This window comes from Grus americana, chromosome 17 (genome assembly GCF_028858705.1).
Source record: "Grus americana isolate bGruAme1 chromosome 17, bGruAme1.mat, whole genome shotgun sequence".
In the NCBI taxonomy this organism is placed as follows: domain Eukaryota; kingdom Metazoa; phylum Chordata; class Aves; order Gruiformes; family Gruidae; genus Grus; species Grus americana.
In genome coordinates, this window is record NC_072868.1 from 15,180,230 (window position 1) to 15,204,585 (window position 24,356).

Genomic DNA, 24,356 nt, shown 5'->3' on the forward strand with positions numbered 1-24,356 from the left:
CACCATCGATTTACTCACAGTTTCAATTTGAACTGAAGGAAAACCTGTGTGTTTCAGCTAATAAACCAGAAAATCCAAGCGAGTAAGCAGCTGCAATCCAGCCAGAAATTTGTCGCTGTCTTGGAGTACGTTTTAGCCATTGGGAACCATTTAAATGAAAAGGCTGGAAAAGAGAAGGCTAAAGGATTTCGATTGTCATCTTTGGCCAAAGTGAGTAAATATTTTTCTTGTCATTAAAATCATCATATTATAAGGTATGTTAGCCATTAATATTAACTCAGTTTTGCCCTGAATGTGGGGAAAGGCAATCATTTTTAATGAGCAGCTAACATTTTAACATCTGCTCTTGGTTACACTGGAAACAAAATCCTGTTTAACAATGTATTCTTTAATGTGTGTTATAACAAGATGCATTTCCCCACTTTAGAGCAGCACTGGCCAGATGGGAGCATTGTGGTGTTGAACACACTGTGTTTCTAACGAGGTAGGACATCAAAATGCTGACTGCCCTGATATTAAGATCCCCTGGCTAGAAGAGGCATCCCGGCCGCAAGCCCCTGGTTAGCTGCAAGTTTAGATAAATTGTGTTTTGCAGTTTTGTGCAGAGCACTGTTGTGTGGATCCTCTTCGTTTCACGTGGTCAGAGGCTGTAACTGCAGCATTTCTTCCGTGGTAGTTACACCTCTATAGCACCGGAGGAATTTCTTAGCACTTCATTTGACTCCAATGCAAAGGTCTTTTGCGACAGGTGGTACAATGCCATTTTAAGGTAAAGTTTCCAAAGTAGAAAGTAAGTAATTCAAAGGGAGTGGAATTTGCCTGCAATGGTTTTAACCCCCCATCGTTGCTCTGCTGGATGATTGAATAGGGGACGAAGTTGTGCTCTTTACTCTTTCCTGACAGAGATCTGCTGTACAAGAAGCATCATCTAGCTCTTAGTTCTCCGATTGTCTCTTCACTGACCTACCACTTGCGTGACATTGGGCTGAGTTTTCCATTAGTTTTGAGGAAACTGCTTTCCCTTCTTCATCAGAATTTGCCATCAGAAAATGCTGCCACTGAGCGCAGGGGTTTTTCCCCTCCTCCACCCAACAGCAGCAGAGCATCATATTCTTCTCCTAAAAAGTACAAAATAGATACAAATTTCCTAAGCTGCCTTGTACCTTTAACACTATTGTTAGATTATGCCTGATCTGTAAATAGGAGAGAAGGATTTTTATTTTGGTTTTGTAAGGTATCTTTCCCATCTGGAGACTTTAATATATGAGTGAGTGATTTATAACTCTAGCGACAATTCTGAGACAACTTGCATTCTTTTTTTTTTTTTTTATTTTATATATATATGTAACGGCTGTAATACCACATCTATCATAATGAAAAATGCCTACAAAATCATTTTCTGCCACAGAGCATCTTCCCAGATTCAATTAAGGAACTTTACTATCTTTGTGAACGCAGCACGCTGTTTTTAAGTGGAAAGGAATAATGACTGTGTTTGGAAGGCCAAAATCAGTTGCAATCAGTTAGGATACCTTAAGTTAAAAAAGACCCGTGTGAATAAGAAGACACAAAAGAACAAGGAAGGTCAACGGATATGAAAGTGTAAAGCTGATCTTAATCAAGAATGTCTGTGAAATGGCAGATTGAAAAGGAGAAGTTTAATTTCATTGTGTTTTCTATTCTTGTCAAATTTACCTGGGAGCTATCAACATTCCTGCTGTTCCTTTTTTTTTTTTTTTCTTTTTTCTTTTTTCTTTTTTTAAAGTATGATAGCTCAGTCTGTCAATTCTTGCTCTATTCTATTTGCAGTTACCTCTGTTGCGGGGTAAGGAGAGGACATTCACCTTGCTTCATGCCCTTGTGGAACAGATCTTCTTACATGAGCCTGATCTGGCCAAATTTTCTCAGGAGTTGACAGAATTTGAAGCTGTTCCCGATGGTAAGAGCAGGGAGGGGAAAAAAATAATCAACAAATAGCAAAAATGAAGTCCTTCAACTTCTGTGGAAACTCCCATCCTCACAACATGAATGATGCTTATTAGCATGTTTTTCCCTCTCTCTTCCTTTCCAGCTTCTATGAAGGGCCTCAGTGCTGAAGTTGATGGTATGTAAATGCGGTTTCTAAATTCAGAGAAAGATTTTCATACGTTGTGCACTCATTTGGAACAGGTTTTCATTGCACGGCTGCAGTTTGTAAAGAGAGGTAAAGGTTCAAAACATTCAGGTAAAGTGTTGCTATGGTGATACTTAACCTGCCATGTTAAATTCTGTGAAGAATTTAAAAAAAAGACATATTAAAATGTGTCCAGGTGGTTTAGAAATATAAAAAATATACTGCCCATGGTAAATAGAGTTTATCATAAACTACAAATGTTAAGTGATACGAGTGCTCCGTCAAAGTTACAGCTGTAGCAGGGTCTCCAGGAGCAGGCAACGCAGCAGAAAACTTCCTACAGCTCAGTCCTGAAGTTCAAGAACTTTGAACCAAACTGGTCTCCTTCTCTAGAAAGGAGTCCAACACCAGTGAAGTTGACAGGAGGGAACAGAATACAGTTGTTGAAATGTAAGATAGACTTTGGGAGACATTTACATCTTACCATTGAACAGTATCATAAGGTGACCAGTGAATTCAATGGATTTTAGATTGAACCCTTTGAGAGCTGATAGAGAGGTGTACGAGTGGATGAAAATGACTTGTATTGTATAGAAAGTTTATAAAAATCTATCTTTTGAAAATGTGGCATGGGTGTTGACTGTAACTACAGAGCAATACATCCTATTTCAGCCTTTGATAACATACCTGAATGACAGTCACTCTCAGCTTTCGGTTTGAAAAGCCCTTGAGCCTATTCTGCTGGGCTTTGGGAGTCAGCCAGGCATGTAGTTTGAGACTACTAAAATGTGTTTTTATTCTGTTCCAAGAAATTCCAATCAACTTTTTAGGAGACATAAGTAACTAAAAATAACACTATTTACCTTCAGTCACTTGTGTTCTTTGGGAACAACGTTGGTAGAGATTCAACATCACTAAATATTTTAAAGACAGTTTTGGAAAGTCATGGGTAAAGCGATACAATGGACAAGGTACCAGAAACTGTCGGGAGCTGTCGAAGGAGGTGAATCATGGCAACTGGAGGAGATTGACTGGCCTCTTCCCTCCATGGATTCCTGATAGTCCCAGTGTAGTCACTCTTATCTTCTGAGTCCCATTCTCCGGAGCAGAGAGGGAAAGAAATGGACCAAATGCCACTGAACCAGCCGTTCTCACCATGTAGTTCAAGGCACATCCTGGGGCTCCTCCGCTGCAAGTATTGCACAAGCACAAGGCAAGGAAGATGCTAGACTGCAGCCTGGGCCAGTGCAGGACCGAGTCCCTGGAGCCAAGGCTGTGTGGTCTTCACCCATTCCACACCGTGAGAGCTCCCACAGTAGCAGTCCAATGTAGTGCTTAGTGCCAGCTGACAAGATTTCTTACCGTTACATAGAGTAGAATTTTTGTTCTTTTATCTTTAAAGGAACCTTGAACTTTCTACACAAAAACATAGGTTTGAAGAATATTTTCATTGCTAATCCCAATGCTCAAAGCTAGGAAAGGTCAGATTTACGGCTGCTGCATAACCATACTATCGACCTCTTCATTATTCTGCTGTTGCTGTGATGTGATCACATACTTTTTTTTTTTTTTCCCATAAACCCATGCCTCTTTCAGGAGTTCTATTTCAAAACAGAAAGTTAATATTCCTAGATGAATGTATTATAGACCCATATTCTCCTAAATTTTCTGTGTGTGTTAAATTAGACATTTGCCGTCCTTTGGACACGACGGCATGCTAGTGAAGTTTCTCATTTTCTTTCTCTTTTTGTTAGTTTTAAAAAACGAATTGGAAAACGTTATTCAGTGCAGGCGGCTTATTAAACCCAAAACAATCAAGGCAACGCCCCAGGAGTCACAGTTCTGCAAGGAACTAAAGGTAACCTTACCACAACCTTATTGTGGGCTGGAGGCAAAAGATGAGTAATCTGCTTAGTTTGGGCTGAGTCCTGCCCTGACAAGGGGGTCAGGAGCATTTGAGGGAAAGTGGCCTTTTATTCCCTTCTGGTAGCATCTCATACTATAAGCTGCAGCATGGGATGGACTTTTCAGAGTTTCTGCATCATAGGCAAATAGGCTGGAGTGGATGAGGAACAGGTAGCCCCATGGTTGCCCATGATAAGCACTTTGGAATAATAGCAATTTTGGAGCATATATGAATTTGTAATAATTTCCTCTACCCTCAGACAGAAGGGAAAATAGCACAGAGAATCACTGAATCATTTAGGTTGGAAAAGATCAAGTCCAACCATTAACCCAGGACTGCCAAGTCCACCACTAAACCATGTCCCCACGGGCCACCTCTACATGTCTTGTAAATACCTCCAGGGATGGTGACTCCACCGCTTCCCTGGGCAGCCTGTTCCAATGCTTGACAACCCTTTCGGTAAAGACATTTTTCCTAATATCCAATCTAAATCTCCCCTGGAGCAACTTGAGGCTGTTTCCTCTCATCCTATCACCTGTTACTTGGGAAAAGAGACGACCCAAGAAATATCATCCAAGGTCATGCCTAAGTTGTGAGTATAGGTTGATCTAAGATGATTCTGCCCATGCTAGCGGCAGAACAAGATGTGTTGGAGGACACAACGGAGAGGCAGCTGAGCAGGCTGTGGGGAGCCCAGATCTGGCCAGGAGTCAGCAGAGCCAAACACAGGGCTTATTAGCTCAGGTAGAGAGCAGTTAATTAGCTCTCAAGAGCACTGTTGTGCTAGTCATGAACAGGGCTACTTCCAGTGAAGGTGTGGACATGTGCCTCTCTGCCGTCCTTGATATCTCCATGCTATGGTTCACTGGGCAGTGGTGGCACCTGCTCAGTCCATACGTTTCCTTCTCCCTTGAACAGCTCAACAGCGTGCTTCCTCAATACGTATTAAGTTGTTGAAAATGTATATGCTACAAAGGAACCACAATTAAGAAATTTCGTTTCAATAGTTAAGTTTCTAAGACCCTGTTTCTGCCTCCTGAAGAACTGGGGACTGGGAGTGTTTGCTTCACATGCAAAAAGGCTAGACTATGCCAAATGTGGGTGGAAATTAGGACCTTATGATGCATATCTAGTTCTGTCAATTTTAATAGATTTAGGTAGTGTCATTGGATGATACAGTAAAAAATTCTCTAACACTGATGTTTCTTTTTTTTTCTTTGATGTCTTAATACTTGCAAGGAAAAGTGTGTGCTTGATGTATGCTTATCTTTTGTGAAATGTGAAATTTTTGTGACATCAAAATTTTGACTTGAATTATCTTGTTTTCACTGCTGTTTAACTCCTGCTTTAATATTATGCTCCTATACCAAATTAAGAAGTTTTATTTTATTACAGGATTTAATTCAGAAATATGAAGGGGATCTATCCCAGCTGTCAAAAAGATGTGATGAAATGAAGAAGCTTTATAGCAACATACTGGTACGTATCATATTAAAATGCAATGAAAGTAAATCTACATTTCTTTAGAAAAAAATAGGGAGGGGGGAGAAAGAAGTGCAAGAAGTCCCCATACTTCCACTTGCTTTATAGTTATACTGTCTACAGAAACTGAAAAAATAAAAAATCACATCTAACAGTGGTGGAATATTTTGAATGAAAATCTGGCTTTTATTTTTCTTGAGGTCTTACAGCTCAATTTTTAGAGGGTTCGTGGCCCAAATATCAAAAAGAAAAGTAGATGTTCAGCAACTTTATAAATTCAATGAGTTTAACTGTTGAATGTTTTCAACATGTTGCAGAAACCATGCTACAGAAACAGGCACGTTTTCCGGTTCCTCCCAGCAATCGTGTCTCTGGCTGCTGGGCAGCTGCAACTCTGCTGTTACTTGGGCTGAGGGTTTTTTCCCAGTGACAAGCTTATAGTCAAGGGCATTGATTTAGCTACTGTTATTCGAGTGAAAGAGACACCAAGATAGAGACGTTAGTAGTGGCACAGATCTAAAAAGGAGCAGAGCAGAAAGGAAGCTCCATGGGCAGAAGATTTCTGATAAAGAAACTGTCTGTTCTGGTTTGTTCCCATTATATTCACCCACACTTGCACCGGAGAAGCACCTAATTTTCTCAATCATTTTTTCCTCTGAACAGAACCAACCCATCTGTGTCCAATACACTAGAAAATGTTTTTTGGGTCAGAGGGTCATACCAGAAGGAATGATAAAAGCTCCATGCTGCAATTTTTAACAACATTGCATGTAGATTTCGCGTTTACTACGGTGCTCTTGGAGCGTGATAGGAATTCGGGAGGCCCCTGCTGTGGTAGCAGTATTCTCTGGCCGAATCGTCACCCTAGGAGGTTGTAAGGAAAGGGACAGATTTGCTGAACTGCAGTGCTAATCTCCGAAACTGGAATAACTTCCTGGTCCTGGGATCAGGACACAGCTTTAAGTGGTGGTGGGGTTTTTTCCTTTTTTTTTTTTTTTTTTTTTTTATGAAGGGGAAGTAGATAGGCTTAATGATAAGCAAATGTTACACAGAAGATGCAGCCAGGAAGACATTGAGGACCTGTCTGAACAGACATTGATGATAAGCAAGATATTTTACTAAAAATACCATTCTACCAATGTGCAAGGGTTTCTTTGTGTCTCTTGCAGCCTTTCACAACTGAGAAAAATGATTCTGTGTAAGGTAACAAGCCAAATTTGTATGGTAGCAAAAGAACTAGGCAAAGCCCCAAGCCTACAAAAAAGGTTGAAGGACTGGGATAAAGCAAGAAGAAAAAGAATGTGGGAAAACAGTGTAAATGAGAGAATTAACAGTGGAGTTACACGAGTGGAAATGGTTGAAAAGTATTCATCAAATTCCAAAAGTGGGGACACTTTTGCTGTAAAACCTTTGGCGGACACTTCTTGCGTGAGGTACGGAAGAATTTGACCCATTTTAGGTACCAGTCACCTTCCGAAGGAGTATGTGTCATGCGGGCGGTCCTGCTTGCAGAGCTGGGTCATGCCCAGCGAGTGCTGGATGTGCCCTCCTGCATGTGCACGCTGCCGCACTCCTCCTGCACGGACGTCGTTTCCCTCCAGCTGTGTACGTTCAGCCAGGAGGCATTGCACGTATACATCTGCAGCACAGCAGCACGTGGGAGGCTCTTTGCTTTCCTTTCTTGTGTTGGAAACTCTCATCTGAGACTCTTATTTGCATCTGAAGAGGATTTCATTTTCCGTGTAGCTAGAAGTTTCCTCAAGTTTTAACTTGGCTGCTTTTCGTGGTGTGTTCCCCCGCCTTCTCCCTTACTCTCTAAAGTTAGGCATTTGATATATTTCTCTCACTTAGAATGTGTTGGTTTTTTTTTTTTCTTTCTTCTGAATAGTGTTATTGCTAGGCAGATCTTTTTGCATATTTATAAAGCAGCAAAGATATAAAGCAAATATAAAATAGGATGGGTGATCAAAGACCAGGCTACCATCTCAACAGCACCAGGAAGGAATAGTCCAGCTTACCTGGGGGAATATCTGATCTGGAAACGTGTTGTAGGTAGCCATGGAAATCATGTTGCATATAAAACAAGAATCCACAGGCCTACCTTTATGATTTTATATTCTGCTTATAAAATCAATAATGACCTTGGCATGTGACACTTCTATGGAATGAACAATAAATTGGGGATAACTGCCTGTGGTATAGCTGTGGGTTATCAACTTCTCACAGATGGTCATTAGCTCCAGGAAATGCCTCTCTCATTACTGTTAAACTGATGGCACACCATGGGCGAGTGGCGAGGCACGCCAAAGATCAAGGGCTCCGAGCACCCAGGAGGTGCAATTAGGAGCACAACAGGCAAAACTATTAATCAGGTGTCACTGGGTAATGTTAAAGTTTTTGTGACTGGATTATACGTGAGTGGTTTCTTTTACTGTGTTTCTGCTTTCCAGGCAGAGGGTTTGCTCCTAAGGACGTGTTAGATGACGTCCAGGTGAACATGTTTAGATGACAGAGACCTGCCCAAACCTTTCTGTGTATTTCAGTCGCATTCTGAAATTCTGAAATACAACCGCGTTGCTGCTCAGCCTTGGGAGAGCCCTGTCCCCCAATTACAGAGCAGCTCTCGATTACAGCCAAGATAAGAACTTGTAGCAACACAAGATGCTTTTTAAAACTTTTTGATGAAGCCTTTGGAGAATGTTCTCTGTATTTGTTCTGCTCAGTTAGAAAGCCGATGCAGGCAGAGTTATGTTCTTTAACTCATTGATCCCATTAAGGAGAAGTCTTTGAAAGTGATGGCAAACCTCTTGAATTAAACCTTAGCAACAGATTTAATATCAAAAATCCTTTCCTATCCTAGAACTGGAGAACGTATGTGGAAGTGATTTTAGTTAATGCAGGAATCGCTCTCCTAGTAGTGAACTTTGTAGTATGACTGCCTTTCACCTCTGGTTTTATAGCAGAGCAGACATGATGCCAATATTGTTCACATCTTTTTCAAAAACTTTCCATCTGTTCAGCTTTTTCAGGTGAAGGAAAGAAGAGAACAGGGAAAGGTGGCTCTTTGATAAATTACTTTTTCTCCCAAAAATGTGTGCTTCCTTATGAATATTTTTATTTGTTTGCAATGCAAAATGCCAGAAAAAAGAAAACGTTTTGGCTTGAACATGCTGCTACCGTGCCCACCATGGAATGTAAACCATTTCCCTAATGTTCGCATTTTCTTTTATGAACGGGTTCATCTAACAAACTGCAGAGCCAGGAACCTTCATGATTTACTGATTTTTCTCCTCTTCAGCTGGAGATGAATAGTCCAGGCAGCGAGACCAGGTTATGCAGAAGCCCAGGTTAGTGAGGGAATTCAATGACAGCTCCCAGGGCCGCTTTTACGTGGGATGTTTTGGATCTCAGCTGCCTGGAGATTTTAGCCAGCTCTAAAGTTTTCTAATTATTATTATTACATTTATTAAAGCCATTTAACTTTTCTCTTGCTCTTTTAAATTCATTAAGATCCTGGGCATGGTTTAGATTATTCTGATATACTAATGTTAAATATTCTTCTCTTTCCAATTGACAGGTAAAATTTGGGGAGCCGCAAGACCTGGACTCTCAGGAGCTCTTTGGATGGATATCTTCATTCATTAGTGAGTTTAGGAAGGCCTGTGCTGAAGTCATGCCATAAGGACAACACAAATCTTATAAAGAGGTGAGGGAAAGAAAAGTCCAGGAAACAATGTTTAAGTTAATTGATTTCAAAGTTTCTCTACTAATAACTAGCACATAGACAGTATATAGTCGAAACAGCAGTATGCCTTGATTGCGAGAGAAATGCAATTTATAATGTGTAACTTGTAAGTGGTATTTGTCCTGTAGGATCACAGATCACTTATGAGCCTCTCCCTCATTTTTTATGGATGTATGTGCTTTTGTACTTTAAGATCCCTGTATATTTAGAAAGGACACACTTTTGACTTTTTATAATTTCTCTTTTTACTGTTTTCCTTTTATACCCTGAGTTTTAACTGTTACTTTCAATGAATACGTTCCTGTATGGTGATCTAATTTTTAATTACTTTTGCTGTAGTTTTCTAAATAATATTTTACAAGTTTTATAATGAAATGGGGAGCTGTTACCTACAGAGGAGAATATTTAGCAAAAATTCTTGTTTGTCTTTCTTCTATTAAAGCATTACAGCCTTAGAATGTAATGGAGAAAGTGTCTGGCTCAGTGCTTTCTGGTTTTCTTTTTTTCTTTTTTTTTTTTCTTCCTCCAAAGTAATACAATAAAACAGTGCTTTTAATGGCTAATGTCATGTATTCAGGTGAAATACTATAGAATTCAATAAATATGTGAGATTTACATTGGCAGAAAGAGAAAAATATCAGAGAAGCAAAACGTGTCATGAGGCATCTTAGTAATGGATATTGGAGGTAATTATCCATGGTTTTCAAAAGAGAAAATACTTCCGTTGCATTTGTTGGCTTTTACATATTTTTAATTAAAATAATTATCTGGAGCTCAAATATACGAGAAGAAAAGGAAGCCTATAAATGCAAAGACAAAATGGATGTGTTTAACGTTGAAAGCAGAAAGTAGTTCTAAAAGGTCATTGATAAAGTTTGGCATTTTCTCTACCAGTTTTGCAAACAGTGTTGTTGTTTGAGAAAAAAGTGTATTACCCGCCTGATTTCGGTCTGCCTGCCCAGGTCCACAGTGTTTGGGCTTTGGCAGAAATTCTGAACGCTCTCCCTGACTTCAGTGCTAACGGGAGTTAGGGACGAGCCCTCCGAAAGGCTTAAATGCACTTACATCTAAAAATTCCGTGATCTCAACCCTCTCTCCACTGGCATATGACATTTCTCTATAGCCAGCGTTTCATTTGCTGTTCCAGATGTGACCACTGCTGAACATGTAGGTATGTAGAGAAAGGGCCAGTAAAGAGCCTGGGCACCTACCAGCTCGGTGCTGCAATACGTAGATTTTGAGCACTGATCATGTCAGACAGCAAAGGACAACCACTGGGAATCCAGAGACGCTTGGATACTGTCTGGAAAGCAGAGATAAAAGAAGCCCAAGATTTTTTTTCTTCTCTTGGCCTCAGTACTTTGAAGAGCATCGCAGGCTGCAGTTCCTGGGAGCTCACAGCTTCTGATGTGCCACGATGGGCAGCGCACCCCTGCGTGAAAAGGCAGACAAGCGTTCCTGCAGCTGATGGGCCCGTTACCGAAGGCAAGGGCTTCATTTCACATCAACCTCGATAAATCTGCTGAGGGAAGGGCGTGCAGCTGAAGCCCTGTCCCCCATGGGTGCTCCTGTCGGGACGCTGAATCCGGTCCCGAGGGCAGCTGACCACAGCTTCTGGTTCAAAGAAGTGAGCAGGGATCATAAGTGCTCTCTCAAAACGGTAGTTCCCACCTCAATTTCAAGGAGTCACCGAGGAAGTGGAATCCCGCCCTGAAGGATTCAAAGCCTTATAATCCTCCTCTTAAGGAGTGCTCTGGCCAAAAGGTGTGCTGAGCGGGCAGCGTGTCGTTCCTCGCCAGCGAGCGAGAACTCCAGGGAAACGTCTTCAACGGGGGGCAGCTGGCGTTAGGCAAGCGCGCTGATGAGCGAAGCAGCAACCGCTCCTCCGGCCCTGCGAGAAGCCGCCCTGGCACCAGCTCTGAAGGCACCAACTTCTCTGCCGTCAACCCACCCCTCGTCTTAGAGGATGTCTAGAAAGGTCTTTGAGGAAGAGGCTGAACAGACTACGTATTCAGCATGCGTAATATCACCTTCCAGGCACCCAGCTATCATGCGCGGGAGGCGGAGGATGCCTGAACTGGAGCTCTGCATTGCAGCAGCAGCGAAGCACCCGGTGGGTCCCCTCAGCTTCGTAGCGCCAGCGTTGCTGCCAGCCGTAAGCTCTTGCACGTCTGCGCTAACAGAGAGCAGCATTTTGGCTTCTCAACAGTCTTCTCAGGACTATGCTTCTGGTTAAGAACACGCAGTTGTGTTTCTCAGAGGCAAAAGGAATGAAATAAATTAAAAAAAAAATAGCAAAATTAGTACCCCGATACTTATTTTACAGAAAATTATTTACAGAAGCAAACAAAGGGGTTTAATTTTATGGAAAACATATTGGGTATATTTGCTTCAAGTCAGCATTGGTGACATCTGGTTGACACTGAAGTCAGTGGCATCTATCTACGTATCAGGAGCTACAGCTTACATGACTCATTTCTCATGGGAAGAGGAAAATTAAATTCCTTTTTAATTTCTTGCATCTCTATACCACAATGCCCTATACATGCGTGCATGTGCACTGTAAACAACCCTTGGAGTTTTTGATGTGTGTTGTTACTGCTCCAAAATCTGAACCATCTTCATTTATATGTGAATCATGTAAGATAATCCTGAGTACAAGTGCCATTTCCATGGTATCAAGATCCCTGCATCCCTGAACAGCATTCGTGATGGTCATGATAAGTTTCATGTTTTTCTACCATTACCTTAGCTCAGGAGTCCTGGGAAGTCTCTTTTAACGAAATAGTTTTTTCTTTTTTTTTTTTTTTTTCCATGACTCACTTTTTTCTCCCTAGTCTTTTTTCTCTATTATTATATCTAACAGCTTGTACTTGTTTTATAGCTCAGCTGGCATGGCCTCTTCCAATTAAAAATATATTCTACACAGTAGTCGATATCTGTGTCTTTGTGTGAATATCCTGGAGCATTAATTTAAAAAATTAATGTCCAAATACCTTCTTGGCAAGAAGTTCTAGCCCCTTCAGAGAGCACGAAGCTTTCCTACGGAGCGGGAGCTTACTGAGGAGACACGTTTCAATTTTCTCAAACAAGCTATTTTGTCAGTGCCTGTGAGTTTCAGAGACCTCCTGCTTTATATGTAAAAATAAATAAATAGACCTTGTTCCCTACCTCATTCTTTTTCCCCAAGTGTTATTTTGTATAAGACTGGGTTTTTCAAGTCTCTTTGAGTCAACCGTATTACTAAGTTTTAGTGGTATAAAGAATAACAGTTGCTACGCCTCAACATTTATTTGGAATTATATAGACAAGCTCTAAGTCTCCGTGTGGATAATGTCTGTGGAATCTTTTCTTAGCAGCTGACAGTTTTATCCTGCAAACCGGGAGGATAAACCTGCAAACCTGACGGAAAAGCCAAAGCGTCTTGTGAGCCTTCTGTTTGGGGAAACTGGTACAACTGGGAGCACTCCGACAAGTAGCAACCTGCAAGAACTGTAGTATTTTTACATCTGGGTTATTTGTTTCCCTACAAAACCCACAAAGCTGATATTTGGTGTATTATGAAATATGAAAGCTTAATGATGACATGATATATAAGTAGTTCTGCTCAGTAAAATTCAGCTGCGTGAAGTAAGGCAGCGGGTCAAATGCTGTTCTGCTTTTTTCACGACAGCTCAGCTGTGTCAGAGCTGCTCGCTCCAGAAGGAAACAGAGATCTCTTTTGAAAGTTTCTTTCCTTAAAATGCACACTACTGGTAGTACGTGCGGTACTTCAGCAAGAAAAGGAAAGATCATTTCTGGATCTCATGTTAAACGTTAGTTGACTCCAGCAAAAACGTGACAGGAGAAGCCCCGCACTGCGGGATTGCAGCGCCCCGCAGAAATCTCTGACTTCATCCGCCTGCCCAGTGTCTCTGCGGATTCAAATCTGCCCCAAGAAATGCTGTACGAAGTGGAGCTCATATAGGCACGGGTCACGGAACGGACCTGAGCTCCCAGAGGGGCTGGTGTTACAGGTGTGCCAGCACTCACAAGGGCTTTCTAAGAATTCACGGTCTGAAATACAAATTTCTTCCCCCAGAGGCAGAAATTTCCCAGAGTTTCCTCAAACCAAAAATGCAAAGAGCTGAGACTATCCAACACTAGACTCAGTGGAAAAAAGTTTAACTTCCATAAATGGACAATTATATCCTGGGACAGTGGCTGAACTCCGCTTTCCAGTTTTCCTTTTTTTTTCCTTTCCTGTTTGAACTGCCAGACGCCCAGGCAGAGCACGCCTGCTAATTTGTATAAACGAACAGTAAAGCAAAAATAAAAACTGTGGTCACTCGGAAAGTGTTCTATGCATAAAAGCTTTGAAGTCACTTATGTATGCTGGTCTTCTAGTTTGAATTAATGCCTTTCACATACATACACCGCTTGTAGGAGAAGGAAAAAAATTGCGTTAGACAAAGCGAATAAAAACGTGGGGTATCTAAAAGGGAACCTGTTGGGCACTCACTGTACAACAACTAAAGCCTGGAAGTATTCTTAGAAAATACTCACTCCTGTGCTTAAGAAGTTGCTGCTAATGATGACTCAGAAGAACCACAAACAAATTTCAAGCTGCTCGCCTTAAAGAAGAATATATTAAAAAATATAATATATATGAAGGGGCTGCTTTGACGAAGTGCTGAGGTGCTCTGACTCAACCAGGGACTCAAAAGGCTCTTGGTGAGATCCTTCCCTGCTCACGCACTGAAGTTTTGCTGTGGATGTTCATAAAACCAAGATTTCATTCCCTGATTTGAAAGGCATTTTCAGACCGCCAAAATGCTCAATTATTAAGTTTTCTCACCAAACTAAATGCAAATATTCATTTCACTGTTGCTGCTCACTACCCAAGTAGAACATACCAAAAGTTGATCCATCTACTTTATTCCCAGAGCACCAAAGAAAGGGGGAGCCTTTTAATGAAAACTCTAACTCAGACTCATGCAGGTATGAATACCTTGTGCAAATGAGATTTTATTTAGCATTAACTCGAGCATTTCACATCACAGCATAGTACCACAGCTCACGTGATACGTCTAAGCGGCAGACTCTGCTTTCTTGGGTATCATTGAAATGATTGCAGGGGTTGCTAAATGTGCTTAAGCCTTACACTTGCCGCCTGCTTACCCAGGGATGAATTTTGCCCGTTGAGAATAGTTTAGTCGGGGACAGTCAGCAGTAATTAAACAACAGAAAACTACAAAGTAGGTAAATATTGCTTGAAGCTTATTTTACAACGACGACATTTGCAACAAAAGCTTTCAGATGCAGATTTTAAGTCTCTGGATGCAATTTAAAAATGCTGCAATGTGTTTTGAAACATAAATAACTGACACTGTTTTGCTTGCACAAGGATAAGTAACTGGTGATGTCATTTGGTCAGGAGCATTGAACTAAAAAAAGAAAATAACCCCAAAGGTTATTGTTTATAAAGATCAAGTACTGATGAGCATATTTATACCAAAACTCTTCTTCTAGCTCCTAGAAATTTTCCTGAACAAGCTCTATAGGGCTTGGCCCGAAATGATGTAATTATAAATAGAAATTTGCTCGACTCAGTTTCAAAACAGGAACTTTTCTCAGCCGGTTAATAATTCTCCGATAATATCCTAAGTTGCTGTCATTACTGCTTAAACTGAAGTTTGTTGTTTGCAATCCTGCCATTTAAAACAATCTGAGGTCTCACTTTGTTGTCGGGAGTTAAGCTGATTAGGAAAATTAACACCCACCAAAATCCCTTTTGATTATGGATTTACTGAACTTGCCCTGCGAAAGGACAACCCGGTTGCGATGACTCTGCTCTCCGAGCTAAAGTACAGCTCTGGCTGCATTTGATGGAAGAGCCGTGCGGAGCCAGCCCGCAGCGTGCCGAGCCGACGGGCGCTCCTCAGGCTCCCGCAACTTCTCGTTTAGAGGCGCTGATTGTACCGCATCCGCGCGGGCGTGCTGTGCAAAACAGACGTTTCAGGGAATGAAATTGAGAAAACAGTTGTGATTCATTTCAATCACTCCCACCTCTTCCCCTCGCCGCTGTGCAAAAACGGTCGAGCGTTAGTGAGCTGCACGTAGAGTAATGACTGTCTCGAGACTGGGACAGTCAGCTGGGAGGAGGAAACCTAAGTGCCAGTCACTGCTTCAAGACATCTTTGTATATTTTTTTATTGAAAAGCTGTTGGTTAAAATAACATTTCTATACGGTTGGTATAGAGGCCAGAGCTCCCATCTACCTCTCTTCATGATGAGGCTGTGGGCTATCGACTGAGGAGCTGGGAGCCCTAGAGCCTGATTTCTATGAACGCGGCGACTACACTTGGATTTTGGATCCAGTTCTGGGGACCGAACGCACAGAAGTTATGCAGAGCCTGTGCTTGAGGTGTGTAAATCCTTTCCATCAATTTGTCTCTCCCTTTCTGCAGGCAGGAAGGCTGTTCTGACACCCTCCCTCCTCAAAGGGCTGGAATACATGCAAAAAATAGCTTCTGTGTTAAAGCTTTTTTATCCGAACCCTTTGAGGCTCAGAGAACCGCTTATTAGCATTCATCCTGATGAACTCATCCCATAGAAAAACTGTGAGCAGCCATAGAGAAAGCTCAACGCAATGCAGTCAGTGAAATTTTGTTACTTGCTGAAAGAGAGCCAATGTTTCGAGCTGAAAACCCCGTAGATTGGGATTGGCGTTACGCCGGGGAGCAGGACGCTGCTTGTTAAGAAATGACTTTTGGAACGGGAGTCTCAGAGAAGGACACCCTTGTCAAGTACTTTGACCTCAGAGTGGTTACTGAATGCTGTCAGCTCCTCAGAGGTACTTACTGTTTGGACATTTGTTTCATTTTCTTGCTCTTTTGCCTAGTATTTATTTTACATATTTCGGTAGCTTCATTGGTGGGGGGGGGGGGGAAAATAAATCTTTTAGCAGAATCACAGAGTGGTGGAGGCTGGAAGGCACCTCTGGAGGTCATTTAGTCCCGAGCAGGGTGCCCGAGACCGTGTCCACTCTGGTTTTGATCCATCTCTGATGATGGAGAAGACAGAGATTTCACAATTTGTTGGCAAGTTTAGCATTTCTGGAAGTTATTAGTTATTTCTGGACCAACCGAAACTCAGAATGTGAGCTCAGGAGCCTCATTTCCTTAAGACAGTGGGTTAAAAAAATGATAACAGACTGTCACTCAGGAAAGACACCTACCAGCCAGGGGAGAGAATTGGTGGGTTCAATGGACTTGATTCCTTTGCTGTGAAATATATGTATTGTTTTCTTCCTGGCATCATTTTAAAGCACTCACTACCACAAAGATAGAAAATAGATATTTATTGTTCTTGACAGCTTTGCTTGGACAGAATCAGAAAGGTCTGGTTAAAAATTACTCGGTGACGCATCCAGATAATTATTCAAACTTAATGGAAAAATGCTTTTAAAAGTCTTGATCTTTTCCCATCCCAGAGATGGCTGCAGTTCATCTATGGGAAGTTCTAGATTACATATAGTTAATTATACAAGGGTGGGGGTCCTCTGGGATGAATTTGCTTTCCTCAGCAAGCTTAGAGGGGATTTGAAGGAGGATTGCCAACCCAGCTCTTGCAGTGCCGTGTGTTTCCCATGCGCTGGCTGATCATCCTCAATGCTATTGTCTTGTCCGGCCCTCGACAGTAAATGCATGGTTTCCAGGATGCTTTCTGTGGGTATGGTTTGTGAAGCATCACGCACGCTTACAAATAATAGTGGAAAGTGTTATTCATGGCAATAATGCGAATTTACCTTTTGGATTAATGGGCAAGCCTTGCAGGACAGATAGGGAATGTGTTTTAGCCTTCGTGCTGCTGGCACAATTTTCAGAGTAAGAAAAAACGGAAGGGTGGAAGATGGAAAAATTAATTTAATGCTTCTGTACTGCAGTAGTGATGTACGCACAGCACAGAGGAACACTGCAAATGTGGTGTCGAGCTTTATAGAGGGTTGAGAATGCTGAAAAATCAGGATGTATCTAACATGATCTTAATATTTCATTAAAACTTCAGGGTTTGGAGATTTTTTTGTCATTATGCATATATGATACTTCAACAGGCATATTTGGAGGAGTCTAGTACCAACATCTGGGGAATGACTGCTTATGTATGGCTCACTCTTGCAAAACCAACCAAAACAAAAAATAACAAAGCAAAAACATTGTAATCCCCACTGTTTTTCTTGCCACATAATTTCTGTGACAACAGCAGTTTTAAACATTTATAGGGACGCACAACAGAAAGCTCAAATGTGAAATCATTTAAACTATGTTTTAAATACCTGACCAAGGAGAAAAATGCTTTTCTGTTAGGATTCCATTTTAGAGAGATGCAGGAGAAGCTCTAGTTGGGCTTGCTGGAGGCAAGTAAACCTTGGAAAAAAGTCTTACATTATTTTGCTTTGATTAGAAATCATCACAATATTTAACCAGATTAATCAATTCCTACCTGCTACAAAGGTTAGGCTACTCATACTTTATGTTTATCTCTAAATACATTGCTAACGTATAGCTGAAAATTATTACACCAGCTAATGATGTCGGAGATAAATTAAAAAAAAAACAAAACCAAGCATCTTTTCTTCTAAAATTGTCTATTCAGCTTTACTTCCAGACTGCTTTCGGTAGTGGTACAAACACAAGAGAAAGTGAAATCCGGTCCTGAATCCTCAAGCAGGCAACCGAGAGACACAGGTACAGTAAAGACTTAGTATCCAGCTGCCTGAATAGTTGGGTAAGTTACACGGTGTTACTTCCTTTCGCTGATTGAAAGACTCATTTACTAATTTTCTAACCCACTACCAACTGTGAACTGCAAATATTAGGACTGAATAGACACTTGATGTTAAATATGTCGTAGATTTAAGTTACATAAATTCCATGCACTCCCTAAGTTAGCCCCACATTTTGAAGAAGAAAACGTACATTGAGATTATAATATTTGCTATCCAAATAATCTAGTAACCAAAATATTAAAGGGAGAAAATGGCACATTGGTTTTAAAAGATGTGTGCTTTTGGGAAAACAGCAGAAACAAGGTTTGAGATACTGTGCTCTGCCTCTGAAAGACTGAAGTAAAATTCAGACACTTTGAGGTTCTTTTGCACGTTTGCAGTCACAAATAATTTCTGGAAAGGTCAAATTTTAGAGAAAATTTCTAGAAGATTTGGGGTCAAATTTTCTCCTCTCTCTACTATCACAAATTTTCTCCCTCCTATCCCTAAACTACCACAACAAAACAAATGTCAAGATTTTTCTTTGGAAGTTTGTTTTTCAGAACTTACCCATCATAAAAAGTCTGTGGACAAACCCAACCCCTCTACTCTTCTCAAAGAAAGGATTCATTCGGCCAAAGACTATTTCTTTCATTGAAGTGGAAAGTACACTTTTGGGGGTTGACCCCCAAATAGTTTTGTTCCTTTAAACCTTTTCCTTGGTTAATTCATTTTAAAGAAATCATTTATTCACTCAGTTTCGCTCATTTAGGCCTCTCCATATGGAGCTCTCCCGTGGCTGTTGCACTACTGGGTCATCCCAACTTGCCTCGACACCAGCCCCTGCAAGCAGCTTGACCGCTGCAAAAGGTTAAAAAACCTGTTGTAGGAGGGGAGAATAATTGTTGGAAGCCATATACCGGGGAGAAGAAATAAAAAAAAAAATGCGCTGGCACGTTTCTGTCCCAGTTGCTACTGTGTTTCTAGAGATTTGGAGGGCTGTGCCCAGCTTCGGAGATTTGCTCTTATGATAGTTGTTCTAGACTTGGAGGAGAGAGCCCAGCTGCCTGAAGGCACCACACGGATTTTCACGTTTCCCAGTAGTGTGTGGATGTAGCAGGACCATCTGACATCACCCGTGCTGCAAGGAGGCTGGAAACTAGTCTGAGCAGCAAACGGATGCGATGAAAGCTGGTAAGTTAAAACCCAAAACCTACAATATCTACAAAATCATGGGGTTTTTCTTCTGTTAAAGTTGGCACATCTCAACAGATGGCACTAAAAATCTGACCGCGAAGCCATTCCCTGTGGCTTCCTCCCCGAATATCATCACGAGCCTTCCACTCAATCCACTCCCTTGAAATATCAAACAAGCAATACAACCAATGGACAGTCTCTTAATTCACTCTCTTAGACACTTCTTTTAACTCAAATTATTCCCTCAGCAACGCTATTTTTAGTTTTTCATTGGCCCTTGCTATGAAAACCACTCGGTGAGAAATTTATCTGGGACAAATTCTCCTGAGGGGACGTAATCTGTGTACCTCGATTGATGTGAGAGGAGATGCACTAAATCACACCACTTCAGGATCTAATCTTTCCGTGGTTTCCTTGACGCTAAATTAGTAAATTATATTCAACAGTTTAAGCTAAATTGCCTGCCAGCAGATTGCTGAAGCCTTTGCAAACTCCATCCTGAGTTCACCGTTACCATCTTGCTCAGTGAAATGGGCTCTGAAACTCAGAGCAAGTAACAAACCATATTCCTTCCCCTTCCCTCCTGCTAAAAGGGAAAGATTTTTCTGCTAGGCTATTTTTCTGGTTTTCTGACTGTATCATCTGATTTTATTCCATTTGGGCAAAAAAATCACACTTCTTGCCTCATTAAAATGCAATTGAAAAAATCTAAGATCATTGCACAGGTCAGCGCAGTGCTTCGCAAAATTATTTATTTCATAAAATTGCACAAATGTATCAGGTAAATTAGTTGAAAACACAAAAAATAAAGGATTTTTTTTTTCTAGACAGGAACTGAAATGTAATAGTAAAACAAGAATTAAATTTTACTTTATAACAAGTTATATAGCTGCGGGTGCCTCCTATAAAGGCAGCTGATGTATTTAAGTTGATTTTACGGTCATAGTCCACCAAAGCTCTGTTTTTACAAGAGGGATAAACATGTAAATTAGGAGGAGATTTACTGGAAATATTTTGAATAAAAATAAACACAAGAAATATTAAACTATTTGTGGGTAGAGCAGTCAACATTAACGATGAAATTTACTGGCCTATTGATGTTGCAAACAATTGACTCCTACCTGGGATCTACGAAGGAGTAAAAAGAAGCTACAGGGTCAACTTTTGCTCTCAGTTTTACACCGATGTAAATCCAGACTAAGTCTATTGGACTCGCTGTAACAGCGTAAGCGTGGAATATTTCCCGACATCCATCAGCGAGTAACTGCAGGAAGATGCTGCTGGAAGGAGTCGCAGAATCCGGCCACGAGCATTTCAAACCCTGCTTCACGCTTTGTGCTCGGGCCTGGAGGGTGCTCAGGTTCGCAGTACTGGCCAAACAGAAGGTTTGGCTGCGTAAGAAATGCTGAATAAAGACCTCAAATGCCAACGCTGTCAGCATATCTGAACGGTTTTACCTTTACACACATGCAGACATCCTGCTGACTTCATTTGCTTAACCACCTCTAAAATTCCCACACAATTTTAAAATTCTGTTTCCTAAGACGGGTAACAAAGCACACATTTATTATAGTGGAGTGTCAGGGAAATTAAAGAAGCCCAACAAATACAAGTAGACAATTGTTTTTCATTGGTTTCTCTGTTCTGCTGCTGCAGAAAATTTGAAAAAATACTTGAAGATGGAATGGAATGAAGAGAGGTCCATTAAAAATAGGCAAACACGCAGAAAAAGCTTACTTAAAAAGCCAAGCAAGGTTGGCTTTCAGATTAAAATAAAGCAAGGAAAATCTAGGCTTGATTCTGCATCTGTCTGAATTAGATAGCAAAAACTTTTGTTCATTTTAGTCATTCCAGCCATATGGGTATGTGTGGCTGAAGATTTCATTATATTCCTGTAGGATCTCTTTACATTTTATGCCTAAGTGAAGTGAAATTTACTTTATAAAATATTTACGGAATCTTCTTAAGAACCATTAAGCCCATTAGCCAGGTGAATTCGTTTTGGATTCGGCCAACAAACTGCGTAACTAGCTGCGAGCCGCAGGGCCAGCTGTCGAGAAGACAAGTCGGTCTGTACGGGAGCCAAGAGCCAGATGGAGACGACAGCCAGCTCAGGAAATACAATATTTAGCCCGCGAGAACGTCAAAAGGCGGTAAAAAGCCTGACCACCCAGCTCCATCGACACAGGTTCGAATCGTCATCGGTACTCTGCCTTTGAATGCAGCCTCCCGCCCCCCTCGCCCCCCGCACCGTTCCACCGCCCGCGTCCTCGTTAGGGCGAGCGCAGAGCGGAGGGGAGCAGCACCGGAGCTGGGGGTTCATCCTGGGAGGATGCTGGCGGGCGCTCAGCCCGCTCACTACAAAACCCTGTTACGCATCCAGCAAACGGAAAGCTCGGCTTGACAGAAGGGAAATATAATTAGGGTAAAGAAAAAAAGCAAAGGAGAGGAAGGAGGGCTGCTGTTACCGAGGGGTTAGGAGGATTCGTAAGGCCTCCAGACACGAGCAAGGACCTCAAAAGCAGGAGAGGAAGTCTGAGGCAGATTATTTCTCCCTTTTGTGAGGCAAATGACTAATTATACAAAGCAAGATGGTTTTTTTTTTTCCAAAGAGATTTGAAAAGTATCATGCAATATTGATACAAAAATTGTATTTAATGCAAGTTTACAAGCCAAGAGGTAAATGAAAATGTAAATGTAACCATGGTGTTTTCTCCTTATTCTCCCTGCGACTCCTCCCTTTGTCAGAAAGGTGCCTAGCACACCTGCAGAAGGTCCCTGTGAAAGGGCAAAATACTTCCAACTGGAGACAGTTTTAGGCTTCCACGGCATGCATCCAGAAAGGGAAAGAATCCATGAGTTTAATCTAACTGAATTTCCATTCTTGAGCATCGTCGCTATTTATTTACTCATTTTTCTTTCACAGGAAAAAAAAAAAAAAAAAGAATCCCTGTTAGAGGGAGCTGGATCAATACTAAGAAATTCTTTGTCAGATAAAATAAGAACGACGATTAACCTTGCTGCTTATGAATTAAATGCAAACCTCACTTTTCAACTCGTCTTTCCCCCAGCATCCCCAAGGTATTCAAGTCAGAGACGTGGAACAGGAAAATGGTGTTGCCAGGCCAGACTTGGCAAGTGCCTGCTCCTGCAGACAAGGAAATAGGAAAGTGAACTTTTGAAACCCCTGATTCAGCTTATACCTTGTCTGGCTGACCAACTTGGTCTCTGGCGTTACTTTCCTTTTTTTCAGTTTCTTCATCTGAGTTTTGCCTATTTTCTTCTTTTTCCACTTTTTCCCCTCTATAGAGACAGCTGATGTCATCGTCCACAACAAAATGAAATTAAAACAGCCTGTCTGAAATGATTGCAAAATTTTTAATCTGACAAATGATTGATCTTTCAAAATTGTCAGCAGTTTCAAATTTCAATCTAGATTTCTGTCCATGTTATAAATATATTTGTTGTCATTTGTGCAGTGTTAAAAGGCTACTCAGCAGCATGAGGTACAGAAGAGTTTTTAAGCACGAGATGTTGAAATAATGTGGAATTATTTATACATTTGTATTTATTTACATAATATTGTGGCAGAAATTCTGTTCCTGTTTTCATACAGCTCTGTTTCACAAGAGTCCTCCAGACAGGTGTTCCTATGTGTTGGCATAAAGCTTTTAATCGACAGATCCAGTTCCTACAAAAGGGACAAAGTTGTGCTGCAAGTATTTGTGTTATTTCTTGTTTCCTTTCCTCGTTTACAGCAAGTGGTACTTCTCAGCCCGACTCTTCTATCCCTCTTTGTTGGTGTCATTGAATAAGAGGATATCGACGCATTCCTAGAAAACAGTAAAATTTCTTTTTACCTCTTGTCTGACCAATGAGATTCCTTACAATTTGAGTCAGGCTTTCTGAATTTTAGAGAGTATTGTATTTGTTGCTACCTAAGAGGACTTCTGGCTGCTTTATGGCTTCTGAAAGGCTTTGCTGAGTTCTGCAGACTTTGTGCTTCACCCCCAGTTCTCCACACCAACTGAAAACCAGTCCCAGCTCACATTTGCCTGCAGAAAGCCTCAATGTTCAGCAGAGAGTGGATCTCGGTGCTTTTTATTCCTCCTCTTAGTTTCCTGTTGCTTCTTTAATTTCTTTTGTCTGTTAGCGTCCAGATTTATGGCCAGCACGGAACTGAGGTGCTGTGTGAGCTGTCTGTATCCCAAGCCTCGTCCTCTACAGAACGGGAGGCAGCAAGATGTGCCGGCATCCGCAGCTCCAACCCAGATCAGCACCTTTCCCAGCTGGGTTTGAAAGGCAGAAAAGCTGCACCCAGACAGAGATGCCTCTGGGCAAGAGGAGAATGAAGGCTGCTGGTGGTAAATGGTTGACATGGGACATATTTATTGCAAAGCTATTATAGGCACAAAAATTTGTTGTATTGAAAGGTATTTACCTAAAAATCATATGCTCAATTTCTTACAAACTATTGGCACTTTGTTGTTGTTTTGGATGGAAATCTGTTTGGCCAGTTCTGCTTCTGGGAGCACTGTCTCCTTCCCACCAGTCCCTGAAGAGGGTTTAGGTTTCACCATGAGACTATTTCAGTGGGACCAGGTGATGCAGGAAAGATCTTCTTTAGAAGCCATCAGCAGCACCAAACCAGTCACGTTTTTAATAATCCTGAAATACGTGGGAGTAGTAACCGAGGGTACCTGCTTAGACTCCCAACCCTGTCAGCGCACATCAGAAAAAGAAACTCATACTAGACAGAGGCGTCTAACCAAAACGTTACCAGAAGCCGCCATTTGGCAGCACCATGAGGTGGTACCTGGCAACTTAAACCTCAAAGAGCAGTCAGGGAAGTCCTACCAGTGATCCAGCGTCTGAGGGATGGCTTTGAGGAGGGCTGCTTCCCTCCTCGCTGTGTAACGGGGACTCAACGGCAGCGTGCACAGGGTCGGGGTGTCATGCCCAAATGCAAGCCGTAAATGCACGCGCAGGAGGTCTGTGCCCTGGGAGACTCCTCCAGGTTTAGGTGCTGCCGGTCAACCAGGCTGCAGTTCTTTCCCCCTCCTCCTTTTGAAAACAGGGGACGCTGCAATGTTTTGTTCCTTTCCCTTTGCCTTCGTAGCCGCTTAAAAAGTTGCCTGGGAAGACAGGCGTGTGTGTCTGCGTA

The 24,356-nt window shown here is 41.6% G+C and overlaps 1 protein-coding gene across 8 annotated transcripts in view; it reads left to right on the top strand.

Annotated features, from left to right (window-relative positions):
* LOC129214152 (uncharacterized) overlaps positions 1-23,666 on the top strand; it is a 113,209-nt gene extending 89,543 nt beyond the window's left edge. For 7 of the 8 annotated variants that reach the window (XM_054845390.1, XM_054845393.1, XM_054845396.1 and 4 more), the window contains 6 exons: positions 58-210; positions 1,810-1,939; positions 2,072-2,104; positions 3,868-3,971; positions 5,415-5,498; positions 9,079-9,706. In XM_054845390.1, the coding sequence (XP_054701365.1) occupies positions 58-210; positions 1,810-1,939; positions 2,072-2,104; positions 3,868-3,971; positions 5,415-5,498; positions 9,079-9,183 (609 nt within the window). In that variant the 3' untranslated portion in view covers positions 9,184-9,706. Of the gene's footprint in view, positions 1-57; positions 211-1,809; positions 1,940-2,071; positions 2,105-3,867; positions 3,972-5,414; positions 5,499-9,078; positions 9,707-15,486; positions 15,653-17,883 lie in introns of those variants that run through there. The other variant, XR_008579620.1, reaches the window with a different exon arrangement.
* The last annotated feature ends 690 nt before the right edge of the window (positions 23,667-24,356 follow it).